This window comes from Octopus bimaculoides, chromosome 22 (genome assembly GCF_046866305.1).
Source record: "Octopus bimaculoides isolate indiv1 chromosome 22, ASM4686630v1, whole genome shotgun sequence".
Lineage (NCBI taxonomy): Eukaryota > Metazoa > Mollusca > Cephalopoda > Octopoda > Octopodidae > Octopus > Octopus bimaculoides.
This window is the reverse complement of record NC_142949.1, coordinates 25,923,135-25,941,666: the sequence shown is the minus strand read 5'-3', so window position 1 is coordinate 25,941,666 and position 18,532 is coordinate 25,923,135. Positions and strand designations below refer to the sequence as shown.

General features: G+C 37.1%; 2 protein-coding genes across 2 annotated transcripts; both read right to left on the bottom strand.

Annotated features, from left to right (window-relative positions):
- Positions 1–1,230: 1,230 nt before the first annotated feature.
- On the bottom strand, positions 1,231–8,017 carry LOC106869882 (zinc finger protein 593). Its single transcript, XM_014915805.2, has 3 exons — positions 7,728–8,017; positions 5,644–5,706; positions 1,231–1,395 (listed from the first exon to the last, which is right to left on the bottom strand). The coding sequence occupies exons 1-3, from the start codon at positions 7,925–7,927 to the stop codon at positions 1,257–1,259; spliced, it is 402 nt and encodes a 133-aa protein (XP_014771291.1). The 5' UTR covers positions 7,928–8,017; the 3' UTR covers positions 1,231–1,256.
- A 2,291-nt stretch (positions 8,018–10,308) lies between these two features.
- LOC106869880 (uncharacterized) lies at positions 10,309–16,222 on the bottom strand. The gene is made up of 2 exons (XM_014915803.3): positions 14,863–16,222; positions 10,309–13,095 (listed from the first exon to the last, which is right to left on the bottom strand). Exon 2 carries the CDS (start codon positions 12,215–12,217, stop codon positions 11,339–11,341), a length of 879 nt encoding a protein of 292 aa, XP_014771289.1. The 5' UTR covers positions 12,218–13,095; positions 14,863–16,222; the 3' UTR covers positions 10,309–11,338.
- Between the last annotated feature and the right edge of the window lie 2,310 nt (positions 16,223–18,532).

The window sequence follows — 18,532 nt, the reverse complement described above, 5'->3', positions numbered from 1 at the left end:
TTTATTGAACTCTGAAGAACCTTGAAAATTTACTTGTTTATCAAACTATGTGTTTTCCCCCCTGTACAGGTGTGAGAGCAGGACCTTTTATTGGTGCCATATCAGTCAACTGAAAGCATTTCATATCAGATTGCTCCAAAGCATCCTCAGTCTCACATAGCAGGACAAGGTGCCTCATACTGAAATCCTCCTGAGGGCAGGGATCTATAGCATCCTTTGTTGTCTTCTCTGTTGGGTTAGTCATGCGATTCAGATGCTGGGTAACTGGCTCCCAAAGATGGTTCTCTTCAGTGAAACCAAGACTGGGAGTAGGCCACATTGACATCCAAAAGTTCGTTTTCATGATCATCTCAAGTGGGCTCTCTTTTTATGTGGTGTCCCTCCCAATCAGTGGAGCTCCTGGCTGATTATCACAAGGCATGGAGGTTTGTATAATGCTTGAGGAGAGCACTTTGAAACCAAATGCAGGAAACTGCATGAAGAGAGCAGGAGACGTTGTCATCAACACCTGCGGCTGTTGTTCAGGGTCACTTTCAGTGCTCTCAGTGCAGGAGGATCTGCTTATTTCATATTGGTCTTGTCAACCACATCAGTTCCCATGAGAAACAATGTACTGCAGGTAAAGGAGGATGAATTTCTTGGATTGATGCTGTTATCACCCTTTGATGCGCCGTCATGAGGAAGTAAATATTCATTGAATCCCTTAAGGGCTCTGGATATTTACACTGGATTCTTTGTACATGGTTTAAGAAGACAAGAATAATGCTAGAATTCTAATTAAAAATGCAGGACTTGACGAATGTGTTATTCCTTATTTTACATCATTTCATATCTACTTTCCCATACTTGCATGATGAAAATATGTTGGGAAAGAGCTTTCTAAGGCTGGATGCCATTCCTATTGCCAACCCCCACCCGTTTCCTAGTGAGGCAATAATCTCCCAGTCTACTGAACTGTTTGAACATGCTTATGTGGAGAACTGGAAACAAAGATTGAAATGAGGTTTTTGTATATAAAGATTACACATGTCAAGAAATCTGGATATTCTTTAATAGTGGACTGCAAGTTGTTAGATTGTAGAAATGGTTTTCTCTAACAATTAAATTTTATTAGTCCACATTAACACGAAACAAGGTTGAGCCATTGCAGAGGGTAACCTTGCAAAGAAATCCTACAATAACCAAGAAAGCAGAGATATCTTCAAGCAAATAACAAGGATGAGAAAAAAGAACATTTTGTACAATTTTATAGCTTTTTAAAATTCCATTATTTCAGAATCTGGCTTCAATTGTTGTGTTTCAACATGAACAGTCTTTGGAGCAATATAGGAACCCATACCAGCCGCTCTTTCAGCTTCTGCCTGACTATAAGGTTCAGTTTTCAATTCCTTAATTCTGCAAATAAAATAAAAACAAAAGCTTCAACTAAAATATAGTGAGTAGTGAGAGACATCAACTGAGCCCCACCCCCACCACTTTTCCTTGTACTATCAGTATTCTATTGAAGTAGAAAGTAACTCTGAACCCTCTAAGGGACAACGATTTTTTTTAGGTACAAAAATAAATTACTGTTATGCAGAAAACTAAATTCTCTTAAAAGCAGACTGCACTTTACATTTAGATTACATTTAGATATACAATGTCTATTTATTCACTTTGTTTTGGATTATCATCATCATCATTTAGTGCCTGTAGTCCATGCTGGCATGGGTTGGACGGTTTGACCAGAGGTGGTAAGCTGAGGAGCTGCACTAGGCTCCAGTCTGATTTGCATGGTTTCTATGGCTGGATGCCTTTCCTAACACCAAGCACTTTACAGAGTGAGCTGGGTGGTTTTACATTGTACTACATGAGTGCTTTTATGTGACACTGCACAGGTACTTTTATGTGACACTACACAGGTACTTTTATGTGACACTGCACAAGCACTTTTACGTGGCACAAGTGCCTTTACATGACATCGCATAGGTACTTTTTCATGGCACTGCATAGCTTTGAGATTTCAAATGATGTGATTGTTTATTTTTAGAATGATATTGTAGGGAGTGTTGAGAGGCCAGATTTGGCCAGGTTGAACATAGAACAGAATACTGGGCCAGATATGGTTAATTTAAAAGCTAAAGATCTGTCCAAACTCAGGGTCTTCCCCAACGGTATTCAATCAAAAGGGATATATTGTGTATTAATTCTTCTGCAGTCCTTTGCTCCTATGAAGCATAAGCAATTAACGATTTTCCCACAATTCTCTTTCTTAGCAGCTTCCTTTCACATTTTGCTGCATCACACCATGTTTCCCTGAGGAAAGACTTTCCTCTCCTAAGTCTTCTTGGTTTTGATTGACATCAATGCTTCTGTAACTTCGATTTTTTTTTCTAGAGAGAAGTGTTGGCACTATGCAAATCCATTTTTACCTCTGGGTAGAGTGGTCCATGTCAGTCTAGTGACCTATCCAGATGAGAGGCCCCTACCAAGAACTTGCACTCCAATGGCATAGCACTTTGAGTTATTGAGATACACAAGCAACAACACTGCAACGAGGACAGGACCTTGTGGTAGATTATGCATTGTTTAGTTCATATGAATTCAAATCTACAATGAAATGAGAAAGACGAATCTACGTCCCACATTTATGAAGAGGTAGAGAATCTGTAATTGTTGGCTCAGCAGTAAGAGCCCCTTATGACAATATATGTAAGTAAACACTGGGAGTTAAAATATAAGACTGCCATTGCAAAAAACAACCAGTAAAGTACTGTTTCAAGTTTTAATTTTTTTCGTTTTTCGTTATCCTTTATTGTTTCTAAAACATTCATAAACAGTTTGTGCCAGACTTTAAATCTACAGTGTTAAACGAAGTAACGGCCACTAACCAACAAAATTCAAATTAAACCTGTAACTTTTATCTCCCTTAGACAAGAAGACAAAGTCAACTAGTTTGACTGAATTCCTCCCCTGTCGCAACACGCACACACATCACGAATTAAATAAATTTTCTATTACGTCGTTTAAAAGTACATACTGGGAGATAACTCTGCGAAAAAAAAGTTGTAAGAGCTAATTGAAGATTTTGATTCACCTCATCCCTTCTGTTACTCTGTTGTTGTTGGCACTCCGTCGAGGGTTCCAGTTGATCATATCAACGGAACAGCCTGCTCGTGAAATTAACGTGCAAGTGGCTGAGCACTCCACAGACACGTGTACCCTTAACGTAATTCTCGGGGATATTCAGCGTGACACAGTGTGACAAGGCTGACCCTTTGAATTACAGGCACAACAGAAATAGGAAGTAAGAGTGAGAGAAAGTTGTGGTGAAAGAGTACGGCAGGGTTCGCCACCATCCCCTGCCGGAGCCTCATGGAGCTTTAGGTGTTTTCGCTCAAATAAACACTCACAACGCGATCCTATGACCGCGAGTCCGCTGCCCTAACCACTGGGCCATTGCGCCTCCACTCTGTTACTCTATTTCTGTTGAAATACATAGCCTTTGTTTCAACTAATTTTGAAATAATGAATTTAGTAAAATAATTTTGTCATTATTAAGCCGGTATTCAGAACAAAATAGCAGGGAAGGTTTTAATTTAAATTGCTTTAAAACGGGAAGTTTGCATCATAGAACCGGTTTCAAGTGGGTTTATATGAAAACGGTTAAATATACTATCAGATATCTTTTCATTCACCAATGATAAGCAGCAATGAGTTACCATCATAGATTTGTTTAAACAGGTCTGACTCATTCGAATGCTTTGTTTAAGAATAAAATTTTAAATCTACTTCCTCCATCTAAGCTGACTGAAATATTCCATTCCCATGTAGTGAAAAATTTTGGTAAGAGCTGATTGTGTGACCTCCAGTATATTACAGGTACTTATTTCTTTGAACAGATGATAGGCTAAATAAAAACTCCACTAAAATATGAACTCATGAAAAAGCAGAATCAAACTAAATAGTGTTCTATATTTAAGAGATGAGGAATTATGTACATTATTTGCAATTGACAGATATTTGTCCTCATCGTGTTTGTTGTTGACACATTTTGGCTGATATACCCTCCAGCCTTCATCAGGTGTCTTGGGGAAATTTCGAACCTGGGTTCTCATTCCTAAGGATAAGAGAATATTAGATTTATAAGCCCTAAAATTCACACCAGAATTGCCCATGGGCATATGGCGTAGTGGTTAGAGCACAGGCTACTAATCCAAGATTCCGAGTTCGATTCCAGGTAGTGACCTGAATAATAATAATAACAACATTGAAAAATACCTTAGGAATGAGAGCCCAGGTTTGAAATTTCTCCAAGACACCTGATGAAGGCTGGAGGGTATATCAGCTGAAACGTTATGTTAACAACAAACAAGATGATGACAAATATCCGTCAATTGCAAATAATGTAAACTAAATATTGGTTCCAAATTTTTGGCACAAGGCCAGCAATTTCAGGGGAGGAGGGTAAATTGATTATATCGACCCCAGTGTGCAACTGGTACTTATTTTATCGACCCCTAAAGGATGAAAGGCAAAGTCAACCTTGGCAGAATTTGAACACAGAACGTGAAGACAAACGAAATGCTGCTAAGCATTTTCTGCCAGCTTGACATCTTGGAATTAAACTAAATATTGTAACATTTTTTAGTCTGGTATGTTACTGTAGCAACTCATTATCCTCAAGGTATATCTAAAACACAACATCCATAGAATGATTTCAACAAAGACCTCATCATCATCATCATTTACCGTCCACTTTCCATGCTAGCATGGGTTGGACGATTTGACTGAGGACTGGTGAACCAGATGGCTGCACCAGGCTCCAATCTGATCTGGCAGAGATTCTACAGCTGGATGCCCTTCCTAACGCCAACCACTCCGAGAGTGTAGTGGGTGCTTTTACGTGCCACCAGCACGAGGCTCATTCTGGCGGTACTGGCAACGGCTATGCTCAAAATGGTGTTTTTTTACGTGCCACCTGTGTTTTAAAATCTCAAATCACCAAGAATTACAGTAAAGGAAGTAATGAACATCATCATAAAGAGTAAATTGAGTCTATAATCTGGATGTGATAGCAACTGCCTGTAAATACCCTTAGATCATCATCATTGTTTAATGTCCACTTTTCCATACTTGCATGGGTCATATGGAGTTTACTGAGGTGGATTTTCTATAGCCAGATGTCCTTCCTGGTGCCAACCAGGTTTCCAAGCAAAGAAATATTTCTCCATGGCTAAACATCATCATATAACGTCTGTTGTCCATGCTGACATGGGTTGGACGGTTTGACCAGGACTGGTAAGCTGAGGGGCTGCACCAGATTCCAGTCTGATTTGGCATGGTTTCTATGGCTGGATGCCCTTCCTAATGCCACTTGGCAGAATGTTGGTCAAGACAAGGAAACACAAATATACACACACATGATGGGCTTCTTGCATTTTCCATGCTTGACCCAATTCACTCACAAGGCTTCAGTTGGCCCGGGGGTTTAGTAGATGACAATTGCCTAAGGTACCCCGCAGTGGAACCGAACCAAAAAACAATGTTTGGAAAGCAAACTTCCATGATTAATTCTACCACTAATCATACCCTCACCAACTAAAATTCACCTGGAACAGTAATAAATAAACAAACAAATAATACAATAAAACACCAACTTACCTCCGTTTATGGGGTTTGCCTCTAAAATGTTCTTTCATGGCAAAATTGCTGATGAAATATTTCCTGTAGAAGTCAAAAACAGAAAACATGGGATAAAATTCTTCATTTATTCTTTTCTTGGCATTCAACCAATTAAACAATAAATTTCAAATTAAACTGAAGCATGTACGGCCAAATTGATAGGGAAGTGGACGAAACAGTTGAAACATCACTAGTCCACATGGTGGTGGTGAGACAGTATTATATCTGCAGTCAAGATAAAGTCTTGAGTGAGATTCCATGGCTATTATTGTTTAGTCCATGGTCAAATCTGACAAAACAAACACATTTATGATCACAGATCATACCATCTTTTCTCCTGGAATAGTGTACCATGGATGACATCCTCAAATGCGTCTTTTCATAATGAAGTAGGGTGTGATTTAAAGGAAACTTGACTGTTATTTCTAGCGATTCAAACAACCCCACAAAGGCAGATTCATTGGCAGTAAGTAGATTCCAGAGAAAAGGAACAACTTCTTTTTTGTTGCAAGCAGTGGCAGTACTGTAAAAGTGATGAGTGTTTTCTTCCTTTGAAATTCTGAATTTTCTATCTCCTTTGAAAATATGGCCAGAAAAATTAACACCCGTCTCTCTTATATAAAAGTCACAAGACTCTTCCTTTAACACTGGTTTAAATTCAAGATTTAGTTAATTATGGAAAATGTGCCTTTGTGTTCTGAGTTCAAATCCTGTCCAGGGTACATTTTAGTTTTCATCCACTGAAGGTCAACATAATTGACTAAGCCTTAGCAGGAGCTCCAGCAGGGCCACAATCTGATGACTGAAACCAATGAAAGAAATCCAAATGGCTCAACTAACTGCTGCTACTCTCAATTTCACACCTGAACAACTCATCTCAAAGAAACCAGGTAAATTCCCAGACAGGTTCCATATATTTTATTTAAGTATACAATAAAAAGACGTATTTTACACATTTAACAAACAATAAGGTTGTTGGATCCAGATTTCCGATGGATTTATTGTATTTCTGAGGGTGAGGGTAGCAAGAGATTGTTTAACTTACCTTAGCAGGGCATTTACTACATGGGGTATTTTTCTTTCAATGCACCGCATTTGGGAGTTTACTAGCAAATCTTTTGCTTAAAACAGGGTCTAACCTTACTATGGGTACCATGTAACTCAGAACTAGTCCTAATGTCAAATGCTCAATAACTAAGCAGTGCCTCCCAAATTTATAGGTGATAAGGGTGTTTGGATTAAGAATAAAACTTGTCAAAGGGTAGATGAGTCTACTCTCGTTAAGAAGCCAATACCCAATTATTACAGCCTGTATAGACACACACATTATATATATGTGTATAGTTACTTGGTGACTCTGTCGGCGCTGGTGCCACGTAAAAAGCATCCAGACGACACTGTGAAGTGGCTGGCATTCGGAAGGGCATCCAGCTGTAAAAACCATACCAAAACTGACCACGTCTGTGCAGGTGCCACATAAAAAGCACTCAGACCACTGTGCGGGGTGGTTGGTATTAGGAAGGGCATCTAGTCGTAAAAACCAAATCAAAACAGACACAGTAGTCTGGTGCAGTCTTCTGAAACCTGGCCGGCTCCTGTCAAACCGTTCAACCCATGTCAGCTTGGAAAACGGGCGATGATGCTTATATATATATTCTGTAAATAATAATATTCTATAATCTTAAAGCTTATAAACCGTCACCGCGTATTGTCTAAAGAAAATAGTCTAATATTTCCAGTGGGTAACAGGCTCAAAAGATGTCAGGGCCTTTTACAATAAAGAACTCAGAAACTGAACCAAAGTTCCTCCAAAATCGATCCCCTCCAAAATTTTATCGGCAAATTTGTAATCTACACCCTCGCAAACGCATCTCTACAAAATGTCATTAGAGACTATTCGTTTTAAAGATAGTTATGAGGAAATAAAGTCAGTAGGTGGTGGTGGTGGTGGCTATCAGGAGTTATGTCAATTGATTGACCCTGCTAAATTCGGAGAACTGTGTGTAAATCCATGGCAGATAAGAGGGAGAAATAAATAAAAGATCTTGCAGTTGGTTACTTACGAGCAATGGAGACAGTAGAATTGCGCAGCGCCAGGCAAATCATAATTTACGGCTTGATTCAATAATTTCGAGGCCACTGCAGGTTTCATGTCGTCGTGGATTTGATCAACGTCCCTTCCATAACGTTTAGTCTTCCATTTCTTCTTAAAAGTACAAGCAGATTTGTTCTTATGAAAGCCCTTCTTCGACGTGTGGGTCATGGTTGTTTACACGTGCTGAGTCAGAGAGAAAAGAGGAAGTTGGTGCTTGTTGTAATAACTCTTCTGTTAAGTGGAGATAGATTTAGTGCGGGGAGGTGCTAGCTCTGACGTCATTCATCAACGTTCGGTCGCGTCTTTACCTGACCGGACAACTTTAAACAACAAAACAATCAGCTGATTTTTTTTAAAAAACCGTGATATCTATACACAGCCAATGCTTTACTTAATAACAATAATTATCGTTATTATTTGGCGATCGTTACGATATAGTTTCGATTCCAAGTTAAGAACCAATTCACTTCACTTTGAGAAAAAAATATAATGTCAAAAATCTCATTTCTTTCTTTCACAAATAAGAACTCCAAGAGTGTATTCCTATAATGATTTACTTGTTTCAGGCATTTGATTGCGGCCATGCTGGAGCACCTGCTTAATGGGTGTTTTTAGTCGAAGAAATCGACCCCAGAACTTATTCTTTGTAAGCCTAGTACTTATTCTATCGATTTCCTTTGCCGATCGGTTATTAAGTGATAGTGGGACACAGACACAATGACACTCACACAAACACACATATACATATACGACAGGCTCCTTTCAGTTTCCATCTACCAAATCCACTCACAAGGCTTTGGTCGGCCCGAGGTTATAGTAAAAGACACTTGCGCAAGGTACCACGTAGTGGGACTGAACCCGGAACCATGTGGTCGGGATACAAGCTTCTTACCATACTGCCACGCCTGTGCCTATGTATGGTAATATATCTTTTTTTTTTTTTTCCAGCCATTGGACTGCCTCAAAAGTTCTTTTTAGTCGAACAACTGAAACTCAGTATGTATTCTGTTGGTCTATTTTGCCGAACTGCTAAGTTACAGGGACATAAGCACAAGGCAATGCTGGTTAGATATACACACATATTACAGGTTCCTTCCAGTTTCCGCCTATCAAATCCACTTACAAGGTGTAAAACACTTCCTTTTTTCCGAGCTGAGATTCGAAACCAAATCTAAGGATTCTCTCTCGTCTGATCCACCACTGGCCAAACAGGCGTGAAAGAAATTTCTTTGTCCTGTCAAAAAGTGATGGATGGATTTTTCTTCAATCTCCAACCTGAACTGTGTCATTTATGGTTCAAGTGGACAAGAGGTGACCTACATAGGTAGAAATTTCTCCTATGGTATGTCTGTCCTTCTAGCTGGGATAACCCTTATGAATACCGTCAGACACATGACAGATAAGCAGACAGCCAGTAAGAGACAAATGGTTGACAGACCGCAGTTAACTTGTGCCAGTCAAGCAGCCAACACAGAACCACATGTTCGGCATGAATGACCGAACGCAGTAGCAGTTGCAGAACATACACAGACATGACCAAATGACCAATGCACACACAAACACAAAACATGCCCAGTTCTTCCTCATCACATCAACACAGTATTTCTCCTGTTTATTTTTTACTTCGCCAACTCGAAATAAGTTGGTAATGTCATGTAGCGGATTTTCTTGTGTATACAACATGTAAATGTAAGTGTCAATTAAATAAATTATTTAAACCACAATCTGATGCTTTCCTATTGTTTTACTTTGATGTAGTCCACATGCCTATTTCATCTGCTACCTCAATATCTTTTGTGCTCAAAAATATGGATAGAGTTAGCAAAAGTGGAAGAAGGCCTAGAAAGACAAGAGATGACATGGGGTAAATTGATCTGAAGATATTGAACTTCACAAAAAGAAAACAGAGGACCATGATGATTGGTAACATGCAACACTAGAGAAAACCAGGACTTCCATATGAGCAAGGCAAAGAAAACATTAAAACAAGGGTAGTGATGATGGCTGGGATAATCATATTACACTTGTACTCTGCCCTCTCCCTCTCTTTCACTGGTCCTCTCTTTACAGATCCTCTGCCTCCTCAACACCTCATCTTTCTCTTCCTAATGTATGTTGCACCATTATCCCCCCCCCCCCCCAGCTTCTCATATTCACTATACACTCTCATTCATATAACATAGGGTTATATGAACTCGCTTTACTATCATTACCTCTCTCTCTCACACACACACACTCCCTTTCTGTTTCTCCCCCTCTAACCTCTAAGTCTATCATTTCTCTTTCATGACTTTCCCCAGCCCTGTCCCTTCTTTTACCTTTTCATAAAAATGAATTCGTTCTTCCCATCATACTTTTACTTCTCTTAACACCTCACCTTCAACTCTGCTTGTATCATCATCCTCTCCTTTATTCTTCCTCTTAAAGTACTGGAAACTCTTTAACATTACAAGTTACACAGGAGAACTTTTATCAAGACAGATGCATTTAAGACAGTTGTTACAATGTAAGTTGGGTTAAAAACAAAAGCAAAATAACAATGAAAAACAAAGGTTTACACTTTATTTTATTATTCAATATTTCGGCTCTAAAAATCCCTTAACAAGAAAAGAAATACTGAAAACTGATATTAGCTCCAATCACTGATAAGAGGATATCGAAAGATGGGGGTGGGAAGGAACAGGCAGATGGGAATATAAAATTTGCTAATTAGCATCACAAAACATTTGTCTGATGCTGAGGTGGGGTTTTAATTTTTTTTTTAACCAATAAGTTTTCTTTCCTTCATTTGTAGGGATTGTAAAGGGTAACCATGTTCTTCATTGGATCCAAAAGATGATTTCCCATTTCACTTCCTCATTCCACCTAGATTGTCTTTTTTTTTTTTTGTTTACTTGTTCCACTCATTAGACTGTGGCCATGCTGAGGCACTACCTTGCAGAAATGTTAGTGGGGATATAAACACACCAACACCGGTTGTCAAGTGGTGGTGGTGGGGGGGGGACAAGCATAAGCACAAAGATACTCACACATATACATATATGCATACATACATACAATGGGCTTCTTTCAGTTTCCTTCTACTAAATCCACTCACAAGACTTTGATTGAGTTGAGGCTATGATAGAAGATACTTGCTCATGATGCCACGCAGTGGGACTGAACCTTGAACCATGTGGTTGGGAAGCAAACTTCTTACCACATGGCCATGCCTGTGCCTTATTTTACTTACTTTCCTAATGCTATTGAGAAAAGCATAATTGTCACAAAATCACTTTTTATATTCATTGATAATCTGGTATTTTCTCATTAATTTCCTTGTTTTCGTCAGTAGGAAAATGATGATGATAAAAAATAGAGAATTACATTGAATTCTGTGATATATTTAGATCTGTATCTTTTTGTTCTGAGTTCAAATGTTGTCAAGCCACACTTATCTCGTCCTGGATATGGGGCTATTAAAATAAATACCCATAACATAACTGCAAAGATGTTTTTGTGAATTAATTAATAAAAATAGATTATTGTTGCTCTTGTTGTTGTTGCTGTGTGAAGTTGTATGTTCAAAACTTGTTTGTCTCAGTTTCCTAATATTTTACGAGCAAACGAAGAAGAAACACACTCAGGTCTTGGTGTAGCTAATGGTAAAATTTCCATTTTGTTGTATTTGATGCTATTTATGTTCTGTTTAAGAGAGGAACCATTTTGAGTCAAAGATTTTGGAACAGAAGCAGTATCCTTATTCACAGATAATGTTTTTAAAGGTTGGTTCCACATACATTTCTGTAAAGTTCTTGGTGAAAAGGAAGCAATTCTTTTAGTGTTTAAGGCATTTCTGCTATCTCTCATAGAATTATGGTTGTTTAATTTCGACAACAAGTCCTTGTATGAATCAAAATTCAAATGTCTTTGACTTTCAGTGATTTTTTTCTGGTAAATTTTCCCCATTGTAGTTTTTAAGCGATCTTGGTAAGGCATAAAACCATGAATTGAAGAATAGATGAATGTAGGACTGTCAAGAACTGATTGGTGGAAACGTGACTTGAATGCTTTGGATTTTGTAATCAATATATCAGAATTGTTTATATTTGTTTTATCTGAATTTGCCTGCAGATGTATTGAAGCCTTGTAATCTTGAATACCATTATTCTCAGTAGTGTCACATTTAGATTCAGTAAAAGAAGTTGGTGTTTTATTGGTAAGCTTCAAATTTGAAATGCTTTTCTCTTGAATCCAAAATTTCTTGTAGGAACTTTGAGGAATCTGGAGGTTTTCTGTCGAAGACTTACTTAAAGCCACCTGCGAAATATCTAAAAGTAAATTGTTGGTTCTTATCGTATAAAAATGTTCATATTTTGTGTCTTTGTAATTTTGCTTTACAGCAATATCTTTGCTTCTTAAACCAACCATTTTCCGTGAGAAATTCCTGTTATTTGAAGTAGGTTTCAATTCTTTCATGGTTTCTATTTCCACAGCAATAAATCCACTGGCATTGTCAATTTAATGGACTTGGGTGAGTACTAAAGAGTGATTCAGATTTAGGTTAAACAACTTGTTTTTCAAATAAAACTAATTCATGTAGTAGCAGTTGATAGCAAATTAACAAAATTTAAAAGGGTTAGAGCAGTAGTAGTAGTAGTAGTAGTAGTAGTAGTAGTAATAGTTATCTTTCTAATTTTGGTGCAAGGCCAGCAATTTTAGGGTAAGCAGGACAAGTCGATTAAATTGACTGCAGTACTTGACCAGGAGTTTATTTCATCAGCTTCAAAGGGATAACTCAAGCATAAAGAACTGGAAGAAATACCACCAGGCATTTTGTTTGACACTAACCATTCTATCAATCCATCACCCTTGTAATAATGATAATAATAATAATAATAATAATAATAATTTATTTCATTTGTCACAAGGATGAAGGGAGAAGGGACATAATAAAGACAAATCACTGAGATGGCAAAGTTCTTCCTGGAATTAATGATGGGTATGGAGAAAATTAGGAACCGAAATAACCAAATCCAATCATATTGGAGTTGGTAGGATTTGCTCCCAGAATAAGAAATTGATATATATTATCTTGTTGCCAATAATCCAGTGAATCCTTGTTCTTCACTCATTCACGTCAGGGTCAAACATATAACAAATTAATATTTGTCTTTAAAATGGTTGATCCTCACAGTTAGACAATAAAACACCTGGATATATTGTCTGGTCTTCATTCACATTTCTTTGTTACAATGAAGAAGACATCCAAGACTAAAAGAGTTTATGAATTCAGTTGTTAACGAAATGTTCTTCCAGAAAAACTGGAATCATGTCATATTAATCCAAAGATGAACCTAAATTTGAAAGAAAAGGGAAAAAAAAGCATTAAGTCGGTAATTAGGAGTGATTACATGAGGCTTCAATAAAGGAAAAAACAATAATTATTTCAGAGAGTAAAAAATAAAATCTGTATAAAATATATTTTAAAAGCATTTCCAAGTAATGCTTTATCTTACACAGACTCTGTGTGTGTGTGTGTGATAGAGAGAGAGAGAGAACAGAGGCAGTTAACATAAGAGGAGCAGGATGAGTGATGAGTGTCTGATAACTTTCTGAAAAATACACATTTTTTTAAAATTAAATTTTGCAGAGACAGGTTTTCAATGGAGTAGATTGTGATTATGTGGATGAGATTTAGAAAAATAATACATTTATTGAAAATATTCAAATGATCATGATAGTGAAATAAACAAGTCATGGGGTATTAAGAATGAAATAATCCCAAAAGTCATTGGAACTGTAGGACTCATGAAGAAGAGTGGGGTGGGAAGAAAACGTCACTAATTAGACAGCATCAACATCTATCCCCTACAGGGGATGGTCCACACACTATAGAGAGTGTTGTTAATCAGGTGACATTGTCTCTAATGCGCTACCTCAGGCCCACTGTTTGGACCTGGTCCTACTTGATATAAAGCAGGGAGTACAAAAGAATGTTGTTTTCGATTGATTAGAAGGACTGAAGGACTCATGATGTTTGGGGAAGTACAAAGGAGAAACAGAAAAAGAAAGAAAACAATGAAACAATTGTGGGTGGATGAAAGGCGAAGTTGACCTTGGTGGAATTTGAACTCAGAACGTAAGGATGGACAAAATGCTGCTAAGCAGTTTGCCCAGCTTGCTAACAATTCTGCCACCTCGCAACCTTAATAATGATAATAATACTAATACTAATAATAATAATAATAATAATAATAATAATCCCTTCTACAAAAAGCACAAGGCCTGAAATTTTGAGGGAGGAGACTAGTCGATTTCATTGACCCCAGTGTTTCACTGGTACTTAATTTATTAACCCCAAAAGGATGACAGGCAAAGTTAACCTCAGCAGAATAATGATGATAATGATAATAATAATAATCCTTTCTACTATTGGCACAAGGGCTGAAATTTTGCGGACGGGACTAGTTGATTACATAAACTCCAGTGTGTGACTGGTACTTAATTTATTATTATTATTATTATTATTATTATTATTATTATTATTATTATTACTATTATTATTGTTATTATTATTATTATTTCAATTTTTTGCCACAAGGGCAGCTTAGGGAAGGGTCTAGTTGATTACATCAACTCCAGTGTTCAACTGGTACTTATTTTATTGACCCCCGAAAGGATGAAAGGCAAAGTCAACCTCGGCTGAATTTGAACTCAGAACATAGTGATGGATGAAATACCGCTAAGCATTTCATCCAGCGTGCTAACGATTCTTCCAACTCACTGCCTTAATAATGATAATAATAATAATAATAAGAAGAAGAAGAAGAATGATAATAATAATAACAACAACAACAATAATAATCCTTTCTACAATAGACACAAGGCCTGAAATTTTGGGGACCTCGACCCCCTAATGTTTGACCTCGATCCCCTAATGTTTTTGGACCTCGACTCCCTAATGTTTAACCTCAATCCCCTAATGTTTTTGGACCTTGACCCCCTAATGTTTGAATGGTACTAATTGTATCGCCCCCGAAAGGATGAAAAGCAAAGTTGATCTCCACAGAATTTGAACTGATAACAACAACAACAGCAATAATAATAATAGTTTCTCTTACCTTTACTTTTCCCCAAATAAATTCACTGAAGATTAATTACTCTGGTTGAGTAATTAAGGGATCAAACATATCCCGATTTGGTAATCTTCCACTTGGTTGGGCTGTGTGTTATGTGTTCTGGTCTAAACACTGAGACTGTCTCTCACAGCAAGTCCTCACTCTGAGGAACAGATTATAAAACCAGAGAGAGAGACAGACAGACAGAGAAACAGAGACAAACAGAACAACTTGGCTTTGGTGTTGCTGGTTTGTCAGTCAAACAAGTAACTGCTACAAAGGTTTAGTGTTCAACTGTGTTGTGGTGAGATTAATCTTCTCCTGCCTCACGCCACTCGAGAATTTCCCAACTGGAAACATTATGGAGTTGAAATAAATAGTATGAGATTTCTTTCTTTCTTTCTTCCTTTATTTCTTTCTTTCTTTCTTTCTTTCTTTTTCTCTCTCTGTCTTTGTTTGTCTGTTTTTCTTTTTTTCTTTCTTCCTTTCTTTCTGCTTCTCTCTGTTTGTTTGTTTGTTTGTTTGTTTCTTTCTTTCTGTTTCTCTCTCTCTTTGTTTGTTTATTTGTTTCTTTCTCTTTTTCTTTCTTTCTTCCTTTCTTTCTGCTCCTCTTTCTTTCTTTCTTTCTTTCTTTCTATAAAATGAACTTGTAGCTGATGTTCTTCTTTACTAGAAACAACAACTCAGTCCATTTCATTTTGTTATTGTGCTTTTTGTTAGTGGCATGAATAATAATAATAATAACAACAACAACAACAACAGTAATAATAATCCTTTCTACTATAGGCACAAGGCCTGAAATTGTGGGGGTGGGTGGAGAAAGTCAATCACATCAACCAGTACTTGATAATTTGTCGACCCCAAAAGGATGAAAGGCAAAGTCGACCTCGGCGGAATTTGAACTCAGAAAGTAAAGACGGATGAATAATAATAATAATGATACTTTTATCTTTTACTTGTTTCAGTCATTAGACTGTGGCCACACTAGAGCACTGCCTTGAATTTTTAGTTGAATGAATCAACCCCCATCACCATACTTCTTTCTTTTTAAGCCTGGTACTTATTCTATCGTTCTCTTTTGTTGAATCGCTAGTGTTACGGAGACACAAACACACCAAGACAACAAACACAGACACAAAGATATACACACATAGATATATATACACACATATATATATATATATACACATACGGTGGACTTTTTTCAGTTTCCATCTACCAAATCCAATCACAAGGCTTTGGTCAGCCTGAGGCTATAGTAGAAGACACATGCCCAATGTGCCACATAGAGGGACTGAACCTGTAACCATGTGACTAGGAAGCAATCTCCTTACCACACAGCCACACATATTTATTTGGTTTTAAGTGTTCTCAGTGTTGTAGATTGTGAAGTGTGAGTGTACATAAAATTGGTGTTGGTAGGAGATAACTTTCTGTGTGTAGTCACTACATAATACATACATATATGGGGGTATGTAAGCATGTGTGTATGTATGTATGCATGTATATATGTATGTATATTTATATGTATGTATATATATACATATATATCTGTGTGTGTTTGCGTGTGAGTATTGTGTATGTATTTACATTTGCTGAATATGGATATGGATATATTATGTATGTATATATTATATGTATGCATATGTCTATATATATGTGTGTGTACACTCACATGCATACATACATATATACATACATACATATATATATATATATATATATATATATATATATATATACACATACATATATACACACATATAGCTAAAATTTTAATATAAACAATGTATTATATCTGTGGTTTGAGTGTATGAGAGAGAGAGAGAGAGAGTGTGTGTGTTTGCTCACAGAAATGTGTCGCCCTTGTTACTGAAGCAGCTATCATATTCAGCATTTGTTGTCCCTTTATCTTAAACTCTGTTTGCCTCTCCTCTTTGGCAGAGCTTAACTGTGGCACCATAAATTAACTTCACTGCTAACCTGTTGCTGAGAGACCTTACTAAGATGTTAATCTGAAGTGGCTTAAGGACTTGGAGACATACATACAGGCACACACGCACACACATACATGTTTACACACACAAACATACACACATGCAATCACCTATGCTCACACATGCAAACCATACACATACACACTGATGATGGTGGGTGGTAGAAACTTATTTTAGACAGATGAATAAATAAATAGCCAGATATAAATACAGAGAAGGACAAGGGGAAGATAAAGAAAGAGAGAGAACGAGAGTAAGAAAGAGAGAAAAATGCAACTACACACACACCCATACACATATGTATATGTGTGTGTGTATTTAATATTTTTATATGTGTATGGCATATATATATATATATATATATATATATATATATATACTTTATTTAAAAGCAGCAGAAATATAACAAAAGACTGTTACTCGGAGTTTCACGTTCCCGTTCATCGGACAGTTTTGTTAGAAATGGGAAAGGAATGACAATGCAATTACTCTACCTCTGGTATTTGAGTACTCTTTTTTCCACCTTGTTGCACATTTTATGTGCTTACTCCGGTATATATATATATATATATATACACCATATACATACAAATATATATATATATACACATACAGGTATACATACATACGTATATACTTAACTCATATATTTGTACACCAGTAAGGGCATAGGTGCAAAACAAAGTGGGAAAGAATAGTACTCAAATGCTAAGGATAGAATAAAGTACTAACCTTATCAATACTTTATAACTGCTTGTCAGATGATTCAAAGCCTGAATCATCAGAGCCATTGGATGAAGAGTTTTGAGGCACTTTGAGTTTCAATAAAATAATATGTATGTATGTATAAGCAGCGAGCTGGCAGAAACATTAGCATGCTGGACGAAATGCTTAGTGGTATTTAGTTTTTCTTTATATTCTGAGTTCAAATTTGGCCAAGGTCGACTTTGACTTTCATCCTTTTGGTGCTGATAAATTAGGTATCAGTTGTGTACTGGGGTTGATCTAATCGATTGCCCCACTCCCCCAAAATTTTGTGCTTTGTGTCTAGGGTAGAAAATATGTATGTATGTCTGTACCTGTGTGTGTGTGTGTGTGTGTGTGTGTGTGTGTGTGTGTGTGTGCATGTGTGTGTGGGTGCATGCATGAGTGTGTATATGTATGTATATAGGATTTTAGCCTTTTAGCAGCATTCAGATTACACTTTTAAATGTAATGCTTATTTATTCACATTGTTTTGAATTAATTATGCTTTACCACTTAATTTCAAGATTTCAATGATGTGGTTATTTATAATGGCATTGTAGGGTAGGTGTGAGTGGCTGGATCTGGCTGATTTGAACATAAAACAGGTAGAATACTTGTGTCAGATGTGGCCAGTTTAAATGCTTTAAATGCTAAATGGTTAAGGAATTTCCAACAGACCGTGTTTCCAGATGCTTCCTGCAGTTGGAAGGAGACACCAGTTATCTTATTTTCTTTACTGCCCACAGGGGGCTAAACATAGAGGGGACAAACAAGAACGGACAAAGGGATTAAGTCGATTATATCAACCCCAGTGCATAACTGGTACTTAATTTATCGACCCCGAAAGGATGAAAGGCAAAGTCGACCTCGGCGGAATTTGAACTCAGAACATAAAGACAGACGTGCTGAATATTCAGCCTTCGCTGTAA